The sequence below is a fragment of the Equus przewalskii genome, chromosome 29 (assembly GCF_037783145.1).
Source record: "Equus przewalskii isolate Varuska chromosome 29, EquPr2, whole genome shotgun sequence".
NCBI lineage: Eukaryota > Metazoa > Chordata > Mammalia > Perissodactyla > Equidae > Equus > Equus przewalskii.
In genome coordinates this window covers 21,750,961-21,768,145 of record NC_091859.1, presented here as the reverse complement: position 1 = coordinate 21,768,145, position 17,185 = coordinate 21,750,961, and the positions used below count along the sequence as shown (strand labels likewise).

The following is a 17,185-nucleotide window of genomic DNA, read 5'->3' as shown; positions in this document are numbered from 1 at the left end:
AGTCACCAATACACTGACTTTTACTGCTAAGTAAAATTTTTGTTCGGATCTCAGTATAAACTTTCTCTAGAAATCTCTGTGTAATTGAAGTATATTCTTTTAAAGTACATATTGATCTATTAAAACCTATTACTATTGCAACTGCTTATCAGTGTGTGTAATGATTTTCTCAATAATGTGTTACTAAGACAAAAATACAGAAATGTATGAATTCTAAGACTGATTTGATGAGATCCTTGAATTTAGTTTTTTGTCAAATAGTTCTCATTTTTATAAGCAAATATTGTTCCTTAAAAGTTCAAATTTGTAGTTATAAAATACTAATATTTGTTTTACATATTGATATTTCATAGAACATTTCATTTGAAAGAAAGAGTCCAGTTATCTAATCTATTCGTTGATTTTTAGTTTATATTCAATTTATTGGAATTTTTTTGAGCACCTTCTAAGTACGAAGCACTTTAAGTTGTGGTAATACAAAAATGAATAAGCCAAATCCTGCCCCCAACTATCTCATAACTTGATGTAAAATCACATGAACCAAAAACTGCTCTTCAGTGCAGTAGTTGCAGCCATAGTAGTCATCTGTGTCTGACAGTAGAAAAGAATTCACTGAGTGATGACACCTGACCATAGTTTTGAAGAATAAGTATGAGTTCACCGACAAATTGATAAAATGGAGGAAGTCATCTCTTACAGATAAGGAAAAAAAAAGTATGTTAAAGTATTGCAGCATGAAACAACATGATACTTTTCGGGGAATGAATAAATTGTATAGAGAGAACTCATGGCAAGAGATGTGTTCGAGATCTAGCATTTGTTTCTGGTGGGCTACTCTTGCTAGATGAATTACAGGATGATTGACATGCAAATATATGAGCAGGTATATGAGTATACAAGTTTGTTTTTATTGTTTTTAATATTCTCAGATGGAATTAATCTCCCTCCCCTCTACTCCCATTTAACTTTTATCCCTATTGAAAAAATACCATAACCGACCTTGTATCACAGTTTAAATATGTCTTCCCCCCAACAGATTTTTGGGGGTCATAAATTCTTTTTTGTAGGTCTGGTACAAAGTAGATATTCAGTTTTTCAAAATTCGGTTCAATTTTTTGAATTGTTGTTGTTTTATTTTTTAACTCTTGTGGGAGGAGAAGCTGCATTAGCAGCTTTAAAAAAGTTTTTTAAAGAATATTCAAAGAACTGGCTCATTTGGCTGTAGACCCAATGGCACATTATTTAATGGAAAGAATACTAAACTAAGTAAAAGGCAAAAGACCAGGTTTCTCTTTTAGCTCTGCCTCTAAGCTGTATGACCTTTGAAAGTCATTTAACCTTTCAAGGTCTCAGTTCCCACATCTGGAAAATGAGAAAACTGACTAAATAATTCTCAAGTATTATTTCTAGTCTATAACTTCATTATTCAATTCTGGATAATAACTTGAATGTTAGGTTTTTTCCATAACTTTTCATAATCTGAGCTTGTAAAAGGATTTTTTACTACTATTTTAAAACATTTGAGTTATGTTTTGGTCTGTTATATACGCACACCTCTGGCACCCAGAATGTAGAAGACTTTGCTATGATTTTTATGTATTGGCTGTCTACGTCTTAACTGTAGTGATAATAAACTATGTGATAGAGTAGAGTATAATACTTATTTTCTAAGATAAATAATGTTTCATTTTCTGGTACAGATATTGTTCATGAAAATCTAAAAATGGGATCAGATGGTGAGAGTGACCAAGCTTCTGGGACATCATCTGATGAAGTCCAGTCACCTACAGGTGTTTGTCTTAGAAATCGTATACATAGACGGATCTCAATGGAGGTAACCATTTAAAAAACATAAATATTCTTGTATTTTTATGTTTGTGTGTATAAATACACATGCACACGTATATATCAGAGTACAGTCATGCAGGCTTAACAATGGGGATACATTCTGAGAAGTGCGTCATTAGGTGATTTCATCATTGTGCAAACATCATAGAGTGTACTTACACAAACTTAGATGGTATAGCCTACTACACACCCAGGCTACATGGTGCTAATCTTATGGGACCACCCTCTGTCGTAGTCCAAAACGTCATTATGCGGTGCATGACTGTAAATGCCTATTTGAAAATTCTCATGAAGGCAGATGATACTTGTAAGAAAGTTGTTTCTTTGCATTAGTAAAGAGTAGTTTTGTCAAAATTTCCTTTTTTCTAATTATATACTATCCCAAGGCAAGTATACATTAATGATTTTTAACATTCTGCCTTTTGGAGGAAAGTAACAGTTTAGGATGGTGACAACTTCTCATTGGCTAAGCGGTGGTGCTTCTCATTGGCTAGGCTGTTGCCAAGAGGGGAGAAAAATCCACCTTCAGTAGTAAAGTAGTTGTACTTCCTGCTGGAGATGCAAGCATACATTGCTTCCCTCTTGGAGTAATTGATGATGTATGCTAGGGCGTGAGAGCTCCCCCTACAGATCTTCCCGACTCCAATTTAGTTGAGGTTTCTTTTATTAATTTCCATATACGTTTGGGAATGTAGTATATTTCTATACTTAAGTCATATATCTCTCAATAAGAATTTATACAGTTCTTATACATCTCAATTTTGTTTCATGGTTTGGCTACTATTATGAATAGTAGGGGTTTGTTTTTATAGTATTTAATTTCTTGGTAGAATAATACAGGCAAGATTTTCTTTTAAGTTTCTTTCAGTTCACATTCTGTAATTAAATGAAACAAATGCAAATGCCTTTTATTTCTTTTCATTGACATAGCGATAATAAAATATTTCAATTTTCTCAGTGTGTTACATACAAAATCATAAAATATCTAGTTGGTTAGTTAAACCAATCACATTTTGTGGTATAGTCTTTGCCTATTCCTGCTAGGTGGTATGATAATGTCAAAGTAAATTCCATGTGAATTTACCAATGAAAGGATTCAAATAACTGGGTTGCAGAGTACCATTTCAGTAAAACTACATTGTGTACTTCTGCTTACAGTAAATATGTTTACATTTCAGTATATTATGTATAATCAACATAGGTAACATTGCAACTGTGATAAAACTTTACAGTTATTTATCACTAGGAAATAATATATTAGAGCCCATGAATTCAAAGATCAGACGCCCTTGTCTTTTCTGTTTGTAGTTCCTGCAAATATCTTTTTTCTTTTTCTTTTTTTTTTTTTTGAAGGATTTAAATAAGCGGTTATCACTGCCTGCAGATATCAGAATACCTGATGGATATCTTGAAAAATTGCAGATAAACAGTCCACCGTTTGATCAACCAATGAGCCGAAGGTCTCGGAGAGCTTCCTTAGTAAGTTTTTAGTCTCCTATACCTACACCATCAGATCTGTTTGTTTGATTTTCTGGATGCAAGCATTTTATAGCAATTTTTATATTTGAATTTTGAATAACTAAATTTTATTACATTGCCTTCTGGATTTCATCACTTTCCATTCTTAAGGCTTTAAAGATGCATATTGGAATAGAATATAAGCTATATTTTATTTCAGTTTTTGATAAATTTTATTGATATATGCTAGATGTGCAGAATATGTACTAGATATATAAATATATATTAATATATACTAGATGTATAGAAAAGTCCGCAAACCATGCCCATATAGCTCAATGAACTTGTGCAAAGTTAACATACCTTTGTAACCACTACCCAGATCAATAAAAGAAAATTCCAGAAATCGCCTGCCTCCTACCTTTCTGTTCACTTTCGGCCCCCGCTTCTTCAACTGTAGCCATTATCCCTGCCTTCTAATGCCAAATATTAGTTTCACCCATGTATTTCCCACTGTTTTGATTATATTATGTTTATAATATGTTTGAATATCTGGGAAGACTTTTTTGTTGTTTTGTTTTTAAAGCTTCAGTGCATAGTTGTGTATCCTAGCTGTTAGTTTAGTTGTCTGTGTGAGCCACTGCTACAGTATGACAACTGACAGATGGGTGGTGTGGTTCCACTACAGGGAAATGAACCTAGGCTGTGGCGGTGAAACCACTGAATCTTAACCACTAGACCACCAGGGCTGCCTCTGGAGACTTTTTTAAATCCTCATTCACATATAAGTTCTTATTTTTAAAATGCTTTTGATAGTCTTTTTCTGATTATTCTTAAACTTTTGAACTTTATATAAATTATTGAAGTGCACTTTATACAAATATATAAAATGTGTATTTATACAAGTTTATGTGTATGTATTATACAATATGTATCCCAATATGTATGGAAGCAGATAATTTGTATTCTTTGTGTGGTTAGCTTCTTTTGCTTAATTTTATGCTTGCGTTTCATCTAGTTTGTTGTACGTGGTTATAGTTCATTTGTTCTTATTGTTGCATGGTATTCCATTGTATGAGTATACTATACTTTATCCAGTCTTCTGTTGATAGACATTTACATTTGGATTGTTTTTAGTTTTTGGCTGTTACCAAATAGTGCCTCTGAGACCATATGTTTTGGTTAACATATGTCAGCACTTCTGTTGGGTGTATACCTAGGAGCAGAATTGTTGGATCAGATTGTATGCGTATATTCAGCTTTCCTAGATACTGTCAAAACAGTTTCCAAAGTGGTTGTACCAATTTATACTCCCATGATTATTCTGGTTGCTCTCCATGGCAACAATGTAGCAATGTAGCTAGTGCTGCTTATTGAAATGACAGCTTTCCCTCTTTCACTGTCACCTTTGACTTAAATTGAGGTGATCGTATATGTGAGGATCTCTTTTGTTTGACTATGGTCCTATAGTAGAGGTACGTATAAAGTGCTATGTGGCAACAAGAGACAGTGAATAAAATGTCTTTGCACATCACAGGCTTACAGAGGAGACAGTGCTTGAGCTGGCTCTAGAAGAATGGGTAGAAATTTGTCAGGTTAACAGTGGATAAAAGGATGTTCTAAGGAAGAGACTTCATGTACTAAAACCCAGAAGAGTGAATCTAGGTATGATTCGGGAAATTATAACTTTTATGAAGGCTAAATGTGGAATTAAGGAATAGAACTTGAAAGGATAGCATGGATCCAGACTGTAAAAAGCCTTAGATGTTAGACCAAGGAATCTGGACTTCATCCCATGTAATGGAAAGACTTCAAAGGTATTTATTTAAACAAGAGCTGACATGATCACATTTTTGTTTCATAACAATAGCTTTGGGAAAAGTTTAAAAGATGAAGTAGAAGGAGAGAAAGACTACAGGCAGGGAGATGAGTTAGGAATTATTCAAAATTAGGGATGATGTGGCAGTCATGAAGAAATGGAAAGTAGAACCCAGAGCCTAGGGACCACGTAGAAGTAAAATAGGCCGGACCTGGTACCCAGTTGAACTTTGAGTCTGAAGAAGGAGCAATTGATGAGGAATTTTGGTTTGTTGGCAGTTGTTATATCTCTTTTTAATGTATTATATCATGGAATGATTTTTGCCACCAAAAATTTCGGTTTGGGCTACATATTCTAAAGGATAAAATTACTTTATGCTCTGGGGCCAGCCCAGTGGTGCAGCGGTTAAGTTTGCATGTTCCACTTTGGCCGCCCGGGGTTTGCCAGTTTGCATCCCAGGTGCAGACCTACACACCACTTGTCAAACCATGCTGTGGCAGGTGTCCCACATATAAAGCAGAGGAAGATGGGCATGGATGTTAACTCAGGCCCAGTCTTCCTCAGGAAAAAGAGGAGGATTGGCAGCAGATGTTAGCTCAGGGCTAATCTTTCTCAAAAAAAAAAATTACTTTATGCTCTATGTAATATGAGCACATTGTTATTTGACATCAATATACAGTAAGGTAAAAGTATAATGCAAACTTGATTTTGAGATAGGTTTATGATCACCGTGGTTTTGCATCACTGCTTAAGACATTTTTATTCAAATAGCTTTGTCATTTCATTATCAAGGATTGGTAATTAGGATAAATTTTGGAGTTATTATATGTTCAGATTGGGACTAAAGGTACGATTTAATCACCATCAGTCTACATGAGATTAAGGAAAACAAGTGCCCTCTAATCAATGTTAAGTGGCTGGAGTTTTTATTGTGTTTGAATGTTCCTACCTCCTGTGTTTTTTGATATGAAATGACTTTAGATTTCAGATTAATTGTGCCAGCTATGTTTTGGTTTCTGTCGATGCATACCTTTCATTATTCATCTACCTTACTGAAGCATGGTTTCTTTTGAAGTGTATTATAAAATTATTCTTCAATATCCTAGATTTATGTGTGAAGGGGAAGCATTAGAGAATGGATGGAAAGGAGATGGGAAAAGAAAAATATTCTTCACGTGTTAGAGGTCATGTTTCCATGAATAACAGACTCTATCTAAAAAATAAAATATTTTTTCAAGATAAAATATAAAATTTTAACCTTGTCTTTCTAAAATATAAAACTTTATTTTTTATTTTCAATAGCAACGTATAATAAGTAGAGTAGTAAAAATAACATAAATCCTTTATTTGAGTAGGAATTAAGAAACAAGTCACAGAATTTATTTCTGGTAGAGAAAGATATACAGTAGGGCTGATTGGTTCTTCTATAAATTCATGGTCATCAACCTCAAATGGACCTTCAGTATTGCTTGGCTACCCTACTGTCTTTCTCTGGTTAACACTTCTCTCACTTTAAGCAGATGATCTCTCCTCCTACATGCTAAAGAAGAGAGAAACCATCAACCAGAAACCCTCTCATTTTCTAAATAACAAATGTGCAAATCTGTCCACACCTATACTCATTCTGCTCTTTCCTTTCAATATTGAGGAATTGTCCTTCTTCCTATCCCATCTCCTCAGGATGCTTAAAATATTTGTTATTTCTATGCACTCACGTATGTTCATTCTCCCTCTCAATTCAGTCCTTCCTATTGACTTTTTATTTAAATAAACTTTTTATTTTAGAATAGTTTTAGGGGGCTAGCCCGGTGGCACAGCAGTTAAGCTTGCACGTTCTGCTTTGGCGGCCCAGGGTTCAGCGGTTCGGAACCTGGGTGCAGACCTACACACTGCTTGTCAAGCTATGTTGTGGTGGGCATCCCACGTATAAAGTAGAGGAAGATGGGCATGGATGTTGGCTCAGGGCCAGTCTTCCTCAGCAAAAAGAGGAGGATTGGCAGCAGATGTTAGCTCAGGACTAATCTTCCTCAAAAAAAAATTGTGAGCTTTATGATACAGATGGATTTAACTTTGCCTTCTTTCAAGAACACATTTCTATCAGTAACACTAACTAGGTAATTCTCTCAAGGAGGGAAATGAGTGTTTGCAAAAATCTCCCTTTGTCCTCAGTGTTTCTCATATACACATTCTCTTGTAGAATGGCATCTTTAGAACTTTTGCACATACTTCGTTTGTTTTGAAGCTCAATTAGAACTACATTGCCAGCATGTTGATAGATCTTTACAACTGTGATACAGTGATTATGTTGCCAGAGCCACAGTAATCAAATCTCCCATAATGCCACTTACAAATTACATTGAACTATAGGAAGGCTATTAGAATTTATAATTTAGGGGCCGGCCACATGGCTGAATGGTTAAGTTTGTGTGCTCTGTGTTGGTGGCCCAGGCTTTCGCTGGTTCAGATCTTAGGCGTGGACCTAGCACCACTTGTCAAGCCATGCTGAAGTGGTGTCCCACATGCCACAACTAGAAGGACCCACAACTAAAATATACAACTATGTATTGGAGGGCTTTGGAGAGATGAAGGGAATAAATAAATAAAATTTATTTTGGATTTTTAAAAAAATTTTCATGTGATTACGCTGTAAGAGCCATCTGAACAGGAATTTGCTTGGGGCTTCCAAGAAGCCACATGTTCTCTTGGAGCAATGAAGTATCAGAAATTATTTTCATTTGTTTGGAAAGCAGAATTAAGGAGGTTTTTGTATTATATATAGTAAAGCATAAAGATTATTGGTCCATTCCTTTCGCTATTATTTCTGTTTTTATGAAACTTTAAAAATATTCTAGAATAATGTAAGATGGAACTCAGTGTATATAGTGAACTCAAGAAAGCAGGACTCATACTGTCGTCTTCACTATATCCCCAGTACCTAGCATTGTGCTTGGTAAATGTTGAATAAATGAGCTTTGTCCTTTGTCCTCTGAATAATTTCTGTAGGAGAACATGTCAACAAGCTAGTCATTATATCTATTGTTAGTCTTGTCATGTTCAGCAGATAAAAATGCAAGCAAAATTTTCTAAAAATTCCATTTAAAGATTCAGTAAGTAATATTGGATATAATTATTAACTCCTTAAGATTGGAAGTTGTTGGGGCTGGCCCCGTGGCCGAGTGGTTAAGTTCACGTGCTCCGCTGCAGGCAGCCCAGTGTTTCGTTAGTTCGAATCCTGGGCGCGGACATGGCACTGCTCATCAGACCACGCTGAGGCAGCGTCCCACATGCCACAACTAGAAGAACCCACAACGAAGAATACACAACTATGTACCGGGGGGCTTTGGGGAGAAAAAGGAAAAAATAAAAATTTAAAAAAAAAAAAAAAAAAGATTGGAAGTTGTTAACATGGGCAGTGAGGTGGGTGCACTTTACCCTTTGAATTAGGTTCTGACAGACAATTCATTGGTATAACTGTGTCTTTTGTCTGAATTCTCTGCCTGCCTGCATGGGTGGAATTCAGTAATGCTATTTATTTTACAGATCGATTATTCAAATTTAAATTTAATTCATAATTTTAGTACAGTATTTACCTTATTTTTAAAAAGCAGACTTTCAGCATATTTTAATGATTTCACTAAATTTCATTCTCTGAAGAATGACTCTTTGTAATGTTAATTTTTGATACATCCCTTACACTTTATTCCTTATATACTTTATATAGTACAGTAATCTCTATAACATTTTTATCTTTATAGTTTTGAACTTGTAGTCTACTTATACATTCTTTAAAGCAAATCTCAGCATTTTTGTCACAGCCACCATTGGATCAAAGCGTATTTGATGTTTTAAGGGCATACTAGTATATATTCATTTAAGATAAAAGAATGAATAAGAAAATTTCCCAACTCCTGATAAGAAAAAGTTCGTAGTTTGTCATTCTACTTTTCTATGTGCTTCTCATTGTTACAGATGATGACATTTTAATTTTATTTATTTTCAGAGACATTCATTGTTTTTTCATACTAGTTTCCATTTATTATCAATATAGTTTTCCTTCATAAAAGATAGGACACAAGACTAAAAATTCATGGCAGAAGTACAATAGTTCCATGTTTTTTAAATGTAAGCACCTGAATTCCAGAGTTAGGTGTAAGAAAATAAACACATTCTAGCATAGTTTGTGTGACCCTGGCAATTAGTCTTTTTTTTTTGAAGTAAATTATTTAAGATCATATGTATAAGGGCTATTAAAAAAAACCATAAACTGAAAGATTATTCAAAATCAGGCTCTCATGTACCAAATAGTGAGCAGTTTACCACATTTTCCGTATTAAAATTAAAAACTTCATTTGTATTTGGACAGTGTTATGTATTATAGTTTTACTTTGTTATTCTGCTTAGTTATTGATAACAAAAAGCAATGACTTAATATCTCTGAGTCATACACAAGACAATACATGGGTGGATGGTATATGAAGGTTCTGAAAACTCATTTTTTTAATTAAATTTTTTTGAAAATACCATCTGTCGAAAAAAGTTTTAAGGAGTGCAAATAAAAGCAATTTTTCAGTCATTCAATAATCCCACCTGTGACCAAAGTTTCTAGTAGTTTACCAAAACTGTTGGACATGCAATTTTCTTCATGGCTTTTAACCATATATATATATCATTGTAAAGAAAAAAGGATAAAAATAATTCATTTGAGGGGCCCCTGCTACTTTTGGCCATTCAACTTTGGGCAGTTTATCCTGTTGTTCAATGTGGTGAGTGATGTTAAGTGAAATTGTCAAGTATCATTTTTATTTTACTCAACACCTCTGGAAAATTGCATATTTGAACCTCCAAAATTTGACTAAAACATAATATTTCATGATCTAGCATTATTTATACACTTTTGGGAGCTGAGGTTATCTATAAAAGAATGCTATTTCCTTTCACTGGCTATGGACATTAGCACTACTCTGAGAGGCAACTCTTTCTTTTGATTATTATTGCTTTTTCCACTGTCCACAAAGGGGTACTAAAAAGCAATTTTACGAAAATTCTTGTTCTCCTTTTTTGTTAACTTTTTTTCTATTTCTACTTTATCAATCCCTAAATTTCCATCTCTGTATGTTTTTTTCGTTTTTCCTAAATCGTTTGTGTTAGGAGTTTTTGTTTTGCTTGTTTTTGGTTTTTGAATATTGGGTTTCCACTGCATATTTGGTTATGTTCCATCTACCTCATTAATTGACTCCATAGAAAAGAGGCAAACGAGCCCAGAGTTTAAAAGCAGTGGTTTTGAGAACCCACTTTTAAAGCTCCTCCTGACCCCCTGCTTTTTTGGCCCAGATTTAGACTTACATTGTTTCTTCTGTGTTAACCACTTCTTGATCCATAGTAGAGTGTGACTTGCAGTCGTTTTTTCATTATATTTTGGTTGGAAAACCTGAAACAAATAGTGTTTTGTTGTTTACAGGCCTTCCTAGGGAACCAAATATTGGTGAAGGAAAATATGTACGAAAATTATTTATTTTTCAGTTTTGTGAAAAGAAAATCTTGTAGTTATTTTTTATAAAAATTCTTTAGTATCTTAACATGCCTGTGATATCTTAAGATCTCAGGGTCTTAAAGCAAAATTTTTTCATAGCAGAATGTTGGTCTATGTAAAAAAGATGGGTTGACAGTTTTAATTGTGAACTTTGGTGTTTTTGAACCTTTGAATGTTCCAACATTGGGTATATTTTAAAACTTGACAGATGTTCAACAATTATAATCAGATTTTTCTGTTCTAAGACAGTCTTTAGAGCAAGATAGTTTCAGAAATTGAGAGAGATGAATTGAAATTTTAAGAATACTAAATTTATAATTGTTTACTTTCAGTCAGAAATTGGGTTTGGGAAAATGGAAACCTACATCAAATTGGAAAAACTTGGAGAGGTAGGTAATACTTATTTCAAAAATGTAAAACATTCTTTTTCTTGATTATTGTCTAAACTCCTCTATTAGTCCAAAGTTTTTGTCAACCTGGAAAAAAAATGTGATCACTATTGTCTGAAAGATTATATCTTGTTCTGAAAAGTCAACAGAGTGTTAGAAAGAAAAGAACCTTTAATTCTGAAATTACCCCATCAGTTTGAGAGGAGATGAGTATTTCTTGTAGCCTTGTAATCTTCTATTGAAACACAAAATATTGTGCTTTCTTGATAACAAAATAGGTATCTATTTGTTAGTGCCTCTGGGCAGTCTACTGTCTGTGCTGTCATATGGGAAATTGCATGAGTTCAAACCTGTAAAAAATCAAAATACTGTCTTTAAAGATAAAGACACATCTCACTGAAGGTTAAGGAAATACTTGTCTAATAAGACCTTGGTTTTCTTGAACTTGCTACTAGTTCTGACTAATTTTGAAATGGTCTACCTTCCAGGATGTGAAAGGGCAAAGAAAATAATAGAATTAGTTAATAGGGAAGCCTTAAGGGAGTTTGAGGGCTATCCTGGCAATGATAGAAGAAATCCCCTGTAGAATGTATTCGTTTTTTAAAGAAGAGTTAATGTACAAAAATTTTGAAAACTGATAAAACTTTTATAATTTAATGTTACATTTTCAGTTAACATGATCAGTTTCCTCAGTCTCCACACATCATTGCAGATTAAGTACCTCTGATTCTAAAGCTATTGATCCAACTGTTCATCTGATACAAAGTACAAAAAGTAAATATTTTTCCTATGTATTCATAATTGCAAGGCACTCTCTAGGGTTATAAGAGTATGGAAGCTGTGCATGTGGAATTGAAAATCCTCTTAGCTATAGGAAAACCAATACTAATCATTGTGGAGTTTTCCTTGCAAGATGGAATTCAGTATATGCTTAGAAATTAGAAATTCAGTTAGATCTCTTTAGTATATGGGTGATACAGATAGACTCTCATGATGCTTTTAAGTCTTTCACAATTTATTTTATAGGGTACATATGCAACAGTATATAAAGGAAGAAGTAAACTGACAGAGAATTTGGTGGCATTAAAAGAGATCCGGTTGGAACATGAAGAAGGTGCACCCTGCACAGCTATAAGAGAAGGTATAATTTAACTTGTTGTGAGCACAGTGTATTATGACTTTTATATAGAACAATTTAAAACCAAGGATGCATAATAAGAGTTCATTTTTTGTAAGTAAAGGAGCTCAGATATAGAAATAATAGACTGGAAGATATATTTAGACCTTAGAAAAGCTAATACCTAAAGCTGAAATATTCAACAGAAAGGAATAGTTAATTATATTATTGTATAGGTTATAATGAAATACTGTGAAGTCATTAAAAATATTGTCATAGACAAATATTTCACATTGGTAAATATTATAAATTGGTGCATGGGGGAAAGCTAACTATAAATTGGTATATACGGAATATAAATATATAATGATACCATTTTTTTAAAAGATACATTATTCAGAAAATGGTTTGATGCAACTTATGAGCAATTTGGAGGAAAGAAGATACCTTGCAGTTTATATTTAAATTAATCCTAGAAGTCTCAGTAAGTTAACATTTGAGAAAAAACAGAAAAATGATATGGAGAGCATTATTGTAATATTGGAGACAATTTTAAGTATTAAAAATATCAAACTCAGAACCATAAACGCAAAGAAAAAAATTGATTCTATTAAAATTTCTACTACAGATCCCTTTGGTGAATTATTGTTTTAAACTTAAGATAATCTTAAACTCACTCAGTTCGTATGTTAAACTAACTTCAGGTTTTTATAAAGATTGGCTGCCACAGACTAAATAATTGGCTTTCTTTTCTGTTTTGCAGTTTCGCTATTAAAGGATCTAAAACATGCAAATATAGTAACCTTACATGACATTGTTCACACAGATAAATCTTTGACTCTGGTCTTTGAGTATCTGGTAAGCATTTAATAAAAATTCAGTATTTAATTTTGCTGTAATAAAACATAGCAAATTGGACTTTTTTAAACAACAGCCTCAGGGACATTATTGTTTAGTTATTGTTATTTAATTAAATTATGCATGTGCATTCAATATCTTTCCTCAAAAAACAACTTATTTTTAAAAATTAAATGCTATTAAGTATATCAGCCATGCCTTCTGAAAACTATGTATCACATAGTAAAGTGCTGTATTGTTTCAGGATAAAGACCTAAAACAGTACATGGATGACTGTGGAAACATCATGAGTATGCACAATGTGAAGGTATGTTTTAGTGTGGCATTTTAAAGTTTCTTTAAAGCAGAGACAAACACTAAGCATAGATGAACTACATTACATAATGACATATACCAGTCTCAACAATTCTGCTCCAGAATTTTCTATTTGGCATTTTAAATAGGTTATTGTCCTCTGAACATATTTATTCAGAACTTCTGTTTACTACACTATAGTATGTTTTAGGATCAGACATTTTTGTACAACTGCTTCATTTAAAAAATCTTAAAAAGTACTTGAGATGTTTTCTTTCACATTATAACACTGATTCTCTTAGATGGATATAAAATACATTTATAGGTATACTCTGCTTTAAAAAAAATAAACCTATTATATCAAAATACAAATGTTTAAAATGAATACAAATGATTAGTGCGTACTGCAAAAGGCCTCCTTTAAATGGCAGATATTTAAAATGGTATTTAATTAAAAAACAACAACTTTTCAAGGTACCAATCTAATGAGTAAGGCCAGGAACGTGCTTAGGTATTATGAATACTAGGCTGGAAGTACCAATCAGGAGGAAAAGTAAGATAATTGGTAGGTTTTCTTATCTGTATATCTAAAGATTTAAGTAATGCCAGAAAAGTTTAGTATAATAATCAGTGCCAGATGAAATCCAAAAGTACAATAAAAGTTAAAAACATTTGATACAGTTGTGTTCTTACAGTAGGTTTCTTTGACCTGTGTGGTATACTCCAAATTTAGCAAAGATTTATTTATCCAAACTTAGTCAACAGTTTGTGAGAAACTATTCTGGAAATAGGTCTTCCCAGCTGTGTGTTTGAGACAGTTCCAATTCTGTAGATAGTAACTTTAAATTTATACATATTTTAAAATAGTAAGTTCGGTGGATATTAAGGAGAGCTAGTTTCTTTTATTACAAAACAGCTCAGAACATATGGATAACACATTGCTAAGAATTTTAGAATAGGCCTTAAGTACAGACATTCTATGAGAATTGTTTTCATAATATTTTACATTTTGTTTTGCAAAGTGTTGTGAATCTCATTTGTGTATATTTCTGTTTGTGGTTTTTATTTTGTTTTTCCTGCTTTCATATTAGCAATAATTTGGAAAGAAAGTAAAGTCCTTAATTTGTTTCGAAACACATAAATATATAGTATAGAAACTGCTGCTTAGAATTTCTTCAGGCCTGTTCTTCACCTGCTGCCTTGGCTTAGTCTCAATATTCTAATGCTCTGTTTTTCAGCTGCAAGTAAACCAAGGGTACACTCTTGAATCTCAGTACTTGAGGCTCTTTTTTGTTAACCCCAAAGAATCAAAGACCTTCTGTGTTGACATCCCTTTGTCCACCAAAATCCACAACAAAAAGTCTACCATTAGCCTTATCGGAATTGCTTTTTTCTGAGTCATTCAGAGCTCTACAGTGCTAATTCCCTTGTCTGAATCACAGCAGATTTTGAAGGCTGAGTAGGAGGTGCTGAAAGTAAAGCGCCCAGGAGGTGGGTGATAGAAGCTGGTTTAGGTTATTTTTATGGCACATCATTTGCCAGAGCTATGCACCACCATTCTCTTTGACACCTCAGAATTTTCATAAAACCACCAATTCCAAAGCCTTATTTTAAAGACACTGTCCTAGATCAGGTTTTTTGCGGGGGAGGCAGTAGAGGTTGGTTGGTTGTTTTGCCAGAATTTCATCAGCAAACTGTAAGCCTTAATAGTCCTGTAAATTTATTGAGGGTATGTTTATTGTAAATCTTTTTTATATAACAAATGAACTATTACTACCAGGACACGTTTTATTTCACTCTATTTTCGGTATTTATTTTGATAGATACTGTCAGACTAAAAAAATAGGTGATGCTTCAAGTAGAATAAGTAGTTATAAAATTTATGAAACAACCATGTAAGGAAAGGGCTTTGTATTTAAGGATATGGTTCCTTATTTTTCTTTTACTGTTCTAGGCCAGTTGCTTTTCTGTTTATCATAACTTATGTTTATAGCAAAGTATATCTTATTATTTGTAAGACTAATATCTATTTATTTGTTTTCGTAGCTGTTTTTATACCAAATTCTACGTGGTTTGGCATATTGCCACAGAAGAAAAGTGTTGCACCGAGACTTGAAACCACAGAACCTCCTGATTAATGAAAAAGGAGAATTAAAGCTAGCAGATTTTGGTATGGAATATGTGAGATATTTATCCTTAAAAGAACAACCGTTGACACCATGTGATTGCTTTTATGTGGGTTTGAAAATTTTCTCTGTTGCCCACAGAATAAGATATTTGACAGAACTTTGGTAGGTGAGTTATGTTAGTGAATGCTAAGAGGCACCAGTTCTCAGGTGCCAAAGACCTCTGTGGTCCATAGACCTCTGATGGTCCTGAGACCCTTTCAGGAGGTCTCCAATTATATAATACATTATCAAAATTATACTAAATGTTATTTGCCTTTTTCACTGTATTAATATTTGCACTGATGATCCAAAAGCAATAAGGGATAAGATACTGGTTCCTTAGTGTAAATCAAGGCAGTGACACCAAACTGTACTTAGTAGTCATTGTGTTCTTCACCGTTATACAATTGTAGGAAAAAAGTGTCAATTACACTTAAAAAGGTATTTGATGAAACAGTAAGATTTATTAAATTTTATGAAATCTTCATCTTTGAGTACATGTCTTTTAGTATCTTGTGTGATGAAAGGGGAAGTATACGTAAAATAAATTTGCTGCATACAGAAATACTATGCTTATCTCAAGAAAAAGTGCTTGTGTAATTATTTGAGTGCAAACTGAACTAGTCCTTTTTTTCAAGGAAGATCTTTCTTTAAAATTTATTTTTTATTTTATTTTATTGAGATCATAATGGTTTATAACTGAAATTTCAGTTGAACGTTATTATTTGTCAGTCATCATATAACTGTGCCCCTTTACCCCTGCTCCCCCCCGCCCCCCCCAAGCCCCTTCCCCTTGGTAACCACTAATTTGTTCTCTTTGTCCCAGTGTTTATCTTCCACATATGAGTGAAATCATATGGTGTTTGTCTTTCTCTGTCTGGCTTATTTCACTTAACATAATACTCTCAAGGTCCATCCATGTTGTTGCGAATGGGACCATTTTGTCTTTTTTTATTGCTAAGTAGTAGTCCATTGTAGATATATACTATATCATCTTTATCCAGTCATCAGTCGATGGGCACTTGGATTGCTTCCACGTTGTGGCTATTGTGAATAATGCTGCAATGAACGTAGGGTGCATAAGTCTCTTTGAATTATGATTTCACATTCTTTGGATAAATACTCAGTAGTGGGATATCTGGGTCATGTGGTATTTCCATTTTTAATTTTTTGAGAAATCTCCGTACTGTTTTCCATAGTGGCTGCATCAGTTTGCATTCCCACCAGCAGTGTATGAGGGTTCTGTTTTCTCCACAACCTCTCCAGCATTTGTTTTTTGTCTTGGTGATTATAGCCATTCTAACAGGTGTAAGGTGGTATCTAAGTGTAGTTTTGATTTGCATTTACCTGATGGTTAATCTTTTCACATGCCTATTGGCCATCTGTATATCTTCTTTGGAAAAATGTCTGTTCATATCCTCTGCCCACTTTTTGATCGGGTTGTTTGTTTTTTTGTTGTTCAGTTGTGTGAGTTCTTTATATATTATGGAGATTAACCCCTTGTCGGATGTCTGATTTGCAAATATTTTCTCCCAGTTGGTGGGTTGTCTTTTCATTTTGATCCTGGTTTCCTTTGCCTTGCAGAAGCTCTTTAGTCTGATGAAGTGCCACTTGTTTGTTTTTTCTTTTGTTTCCCTTGTCCGAGTAGACATGGTATTCAAAAAGATCCTTTTAAGACCAATGTCAAAGAGTGTACTGCCTGTA

General features: G+C 33.6%; 1 protein-coding gene across 13 annotated transcripts in view; it reads left to right on the top strand.

Annotated features, from left to right (window-relative positions):
* The window catches only part of CDK17 (cyclin dependent kinase 17), a 108,776-nt gene that overhangs the window by 62,967 nt on the left and 28,624 nt on the right, over window positions 1-17,185 (top strand). For all 13 annotated transcript variants that reach the window (XR_011534739.1, XR_011534737.1, XR_011534738.1 and 10 more), the window contains 7 exons: window positions 1,701-1,834; window positions 3,202-3,327; window positions 10,988-11,044; window positions 12,071-12,185; window positions 12,925-13,019; window positions 13,264-13,326; window positions 15,360-15,483. Coding sequence is in view for 9 of the 13 variants with exons in the window: in XM_070600210.1 (XP_070456311.1) it covers window positions 1,701-1,834; window positions 3,202-3,327; window positions 10,988-11,044; window positions 12,071-12,185; window positions 12,925-13,019; window positions 13,264-13,326; window positions 15,360-15,483 (714 nt within the window). In the remaining 4 variants the exon portion in view is untranslated. The remainder of the gene's footprint in view (window positions 1-1,700; window positions 1,835-3,201; window positions 3,328-10,987; window positions 11,045-12,070; window positions 12,186-12,924; window positions 13,020-13,263; window positions 13,327-15,359; window positions 15,484-17,185) is intronic.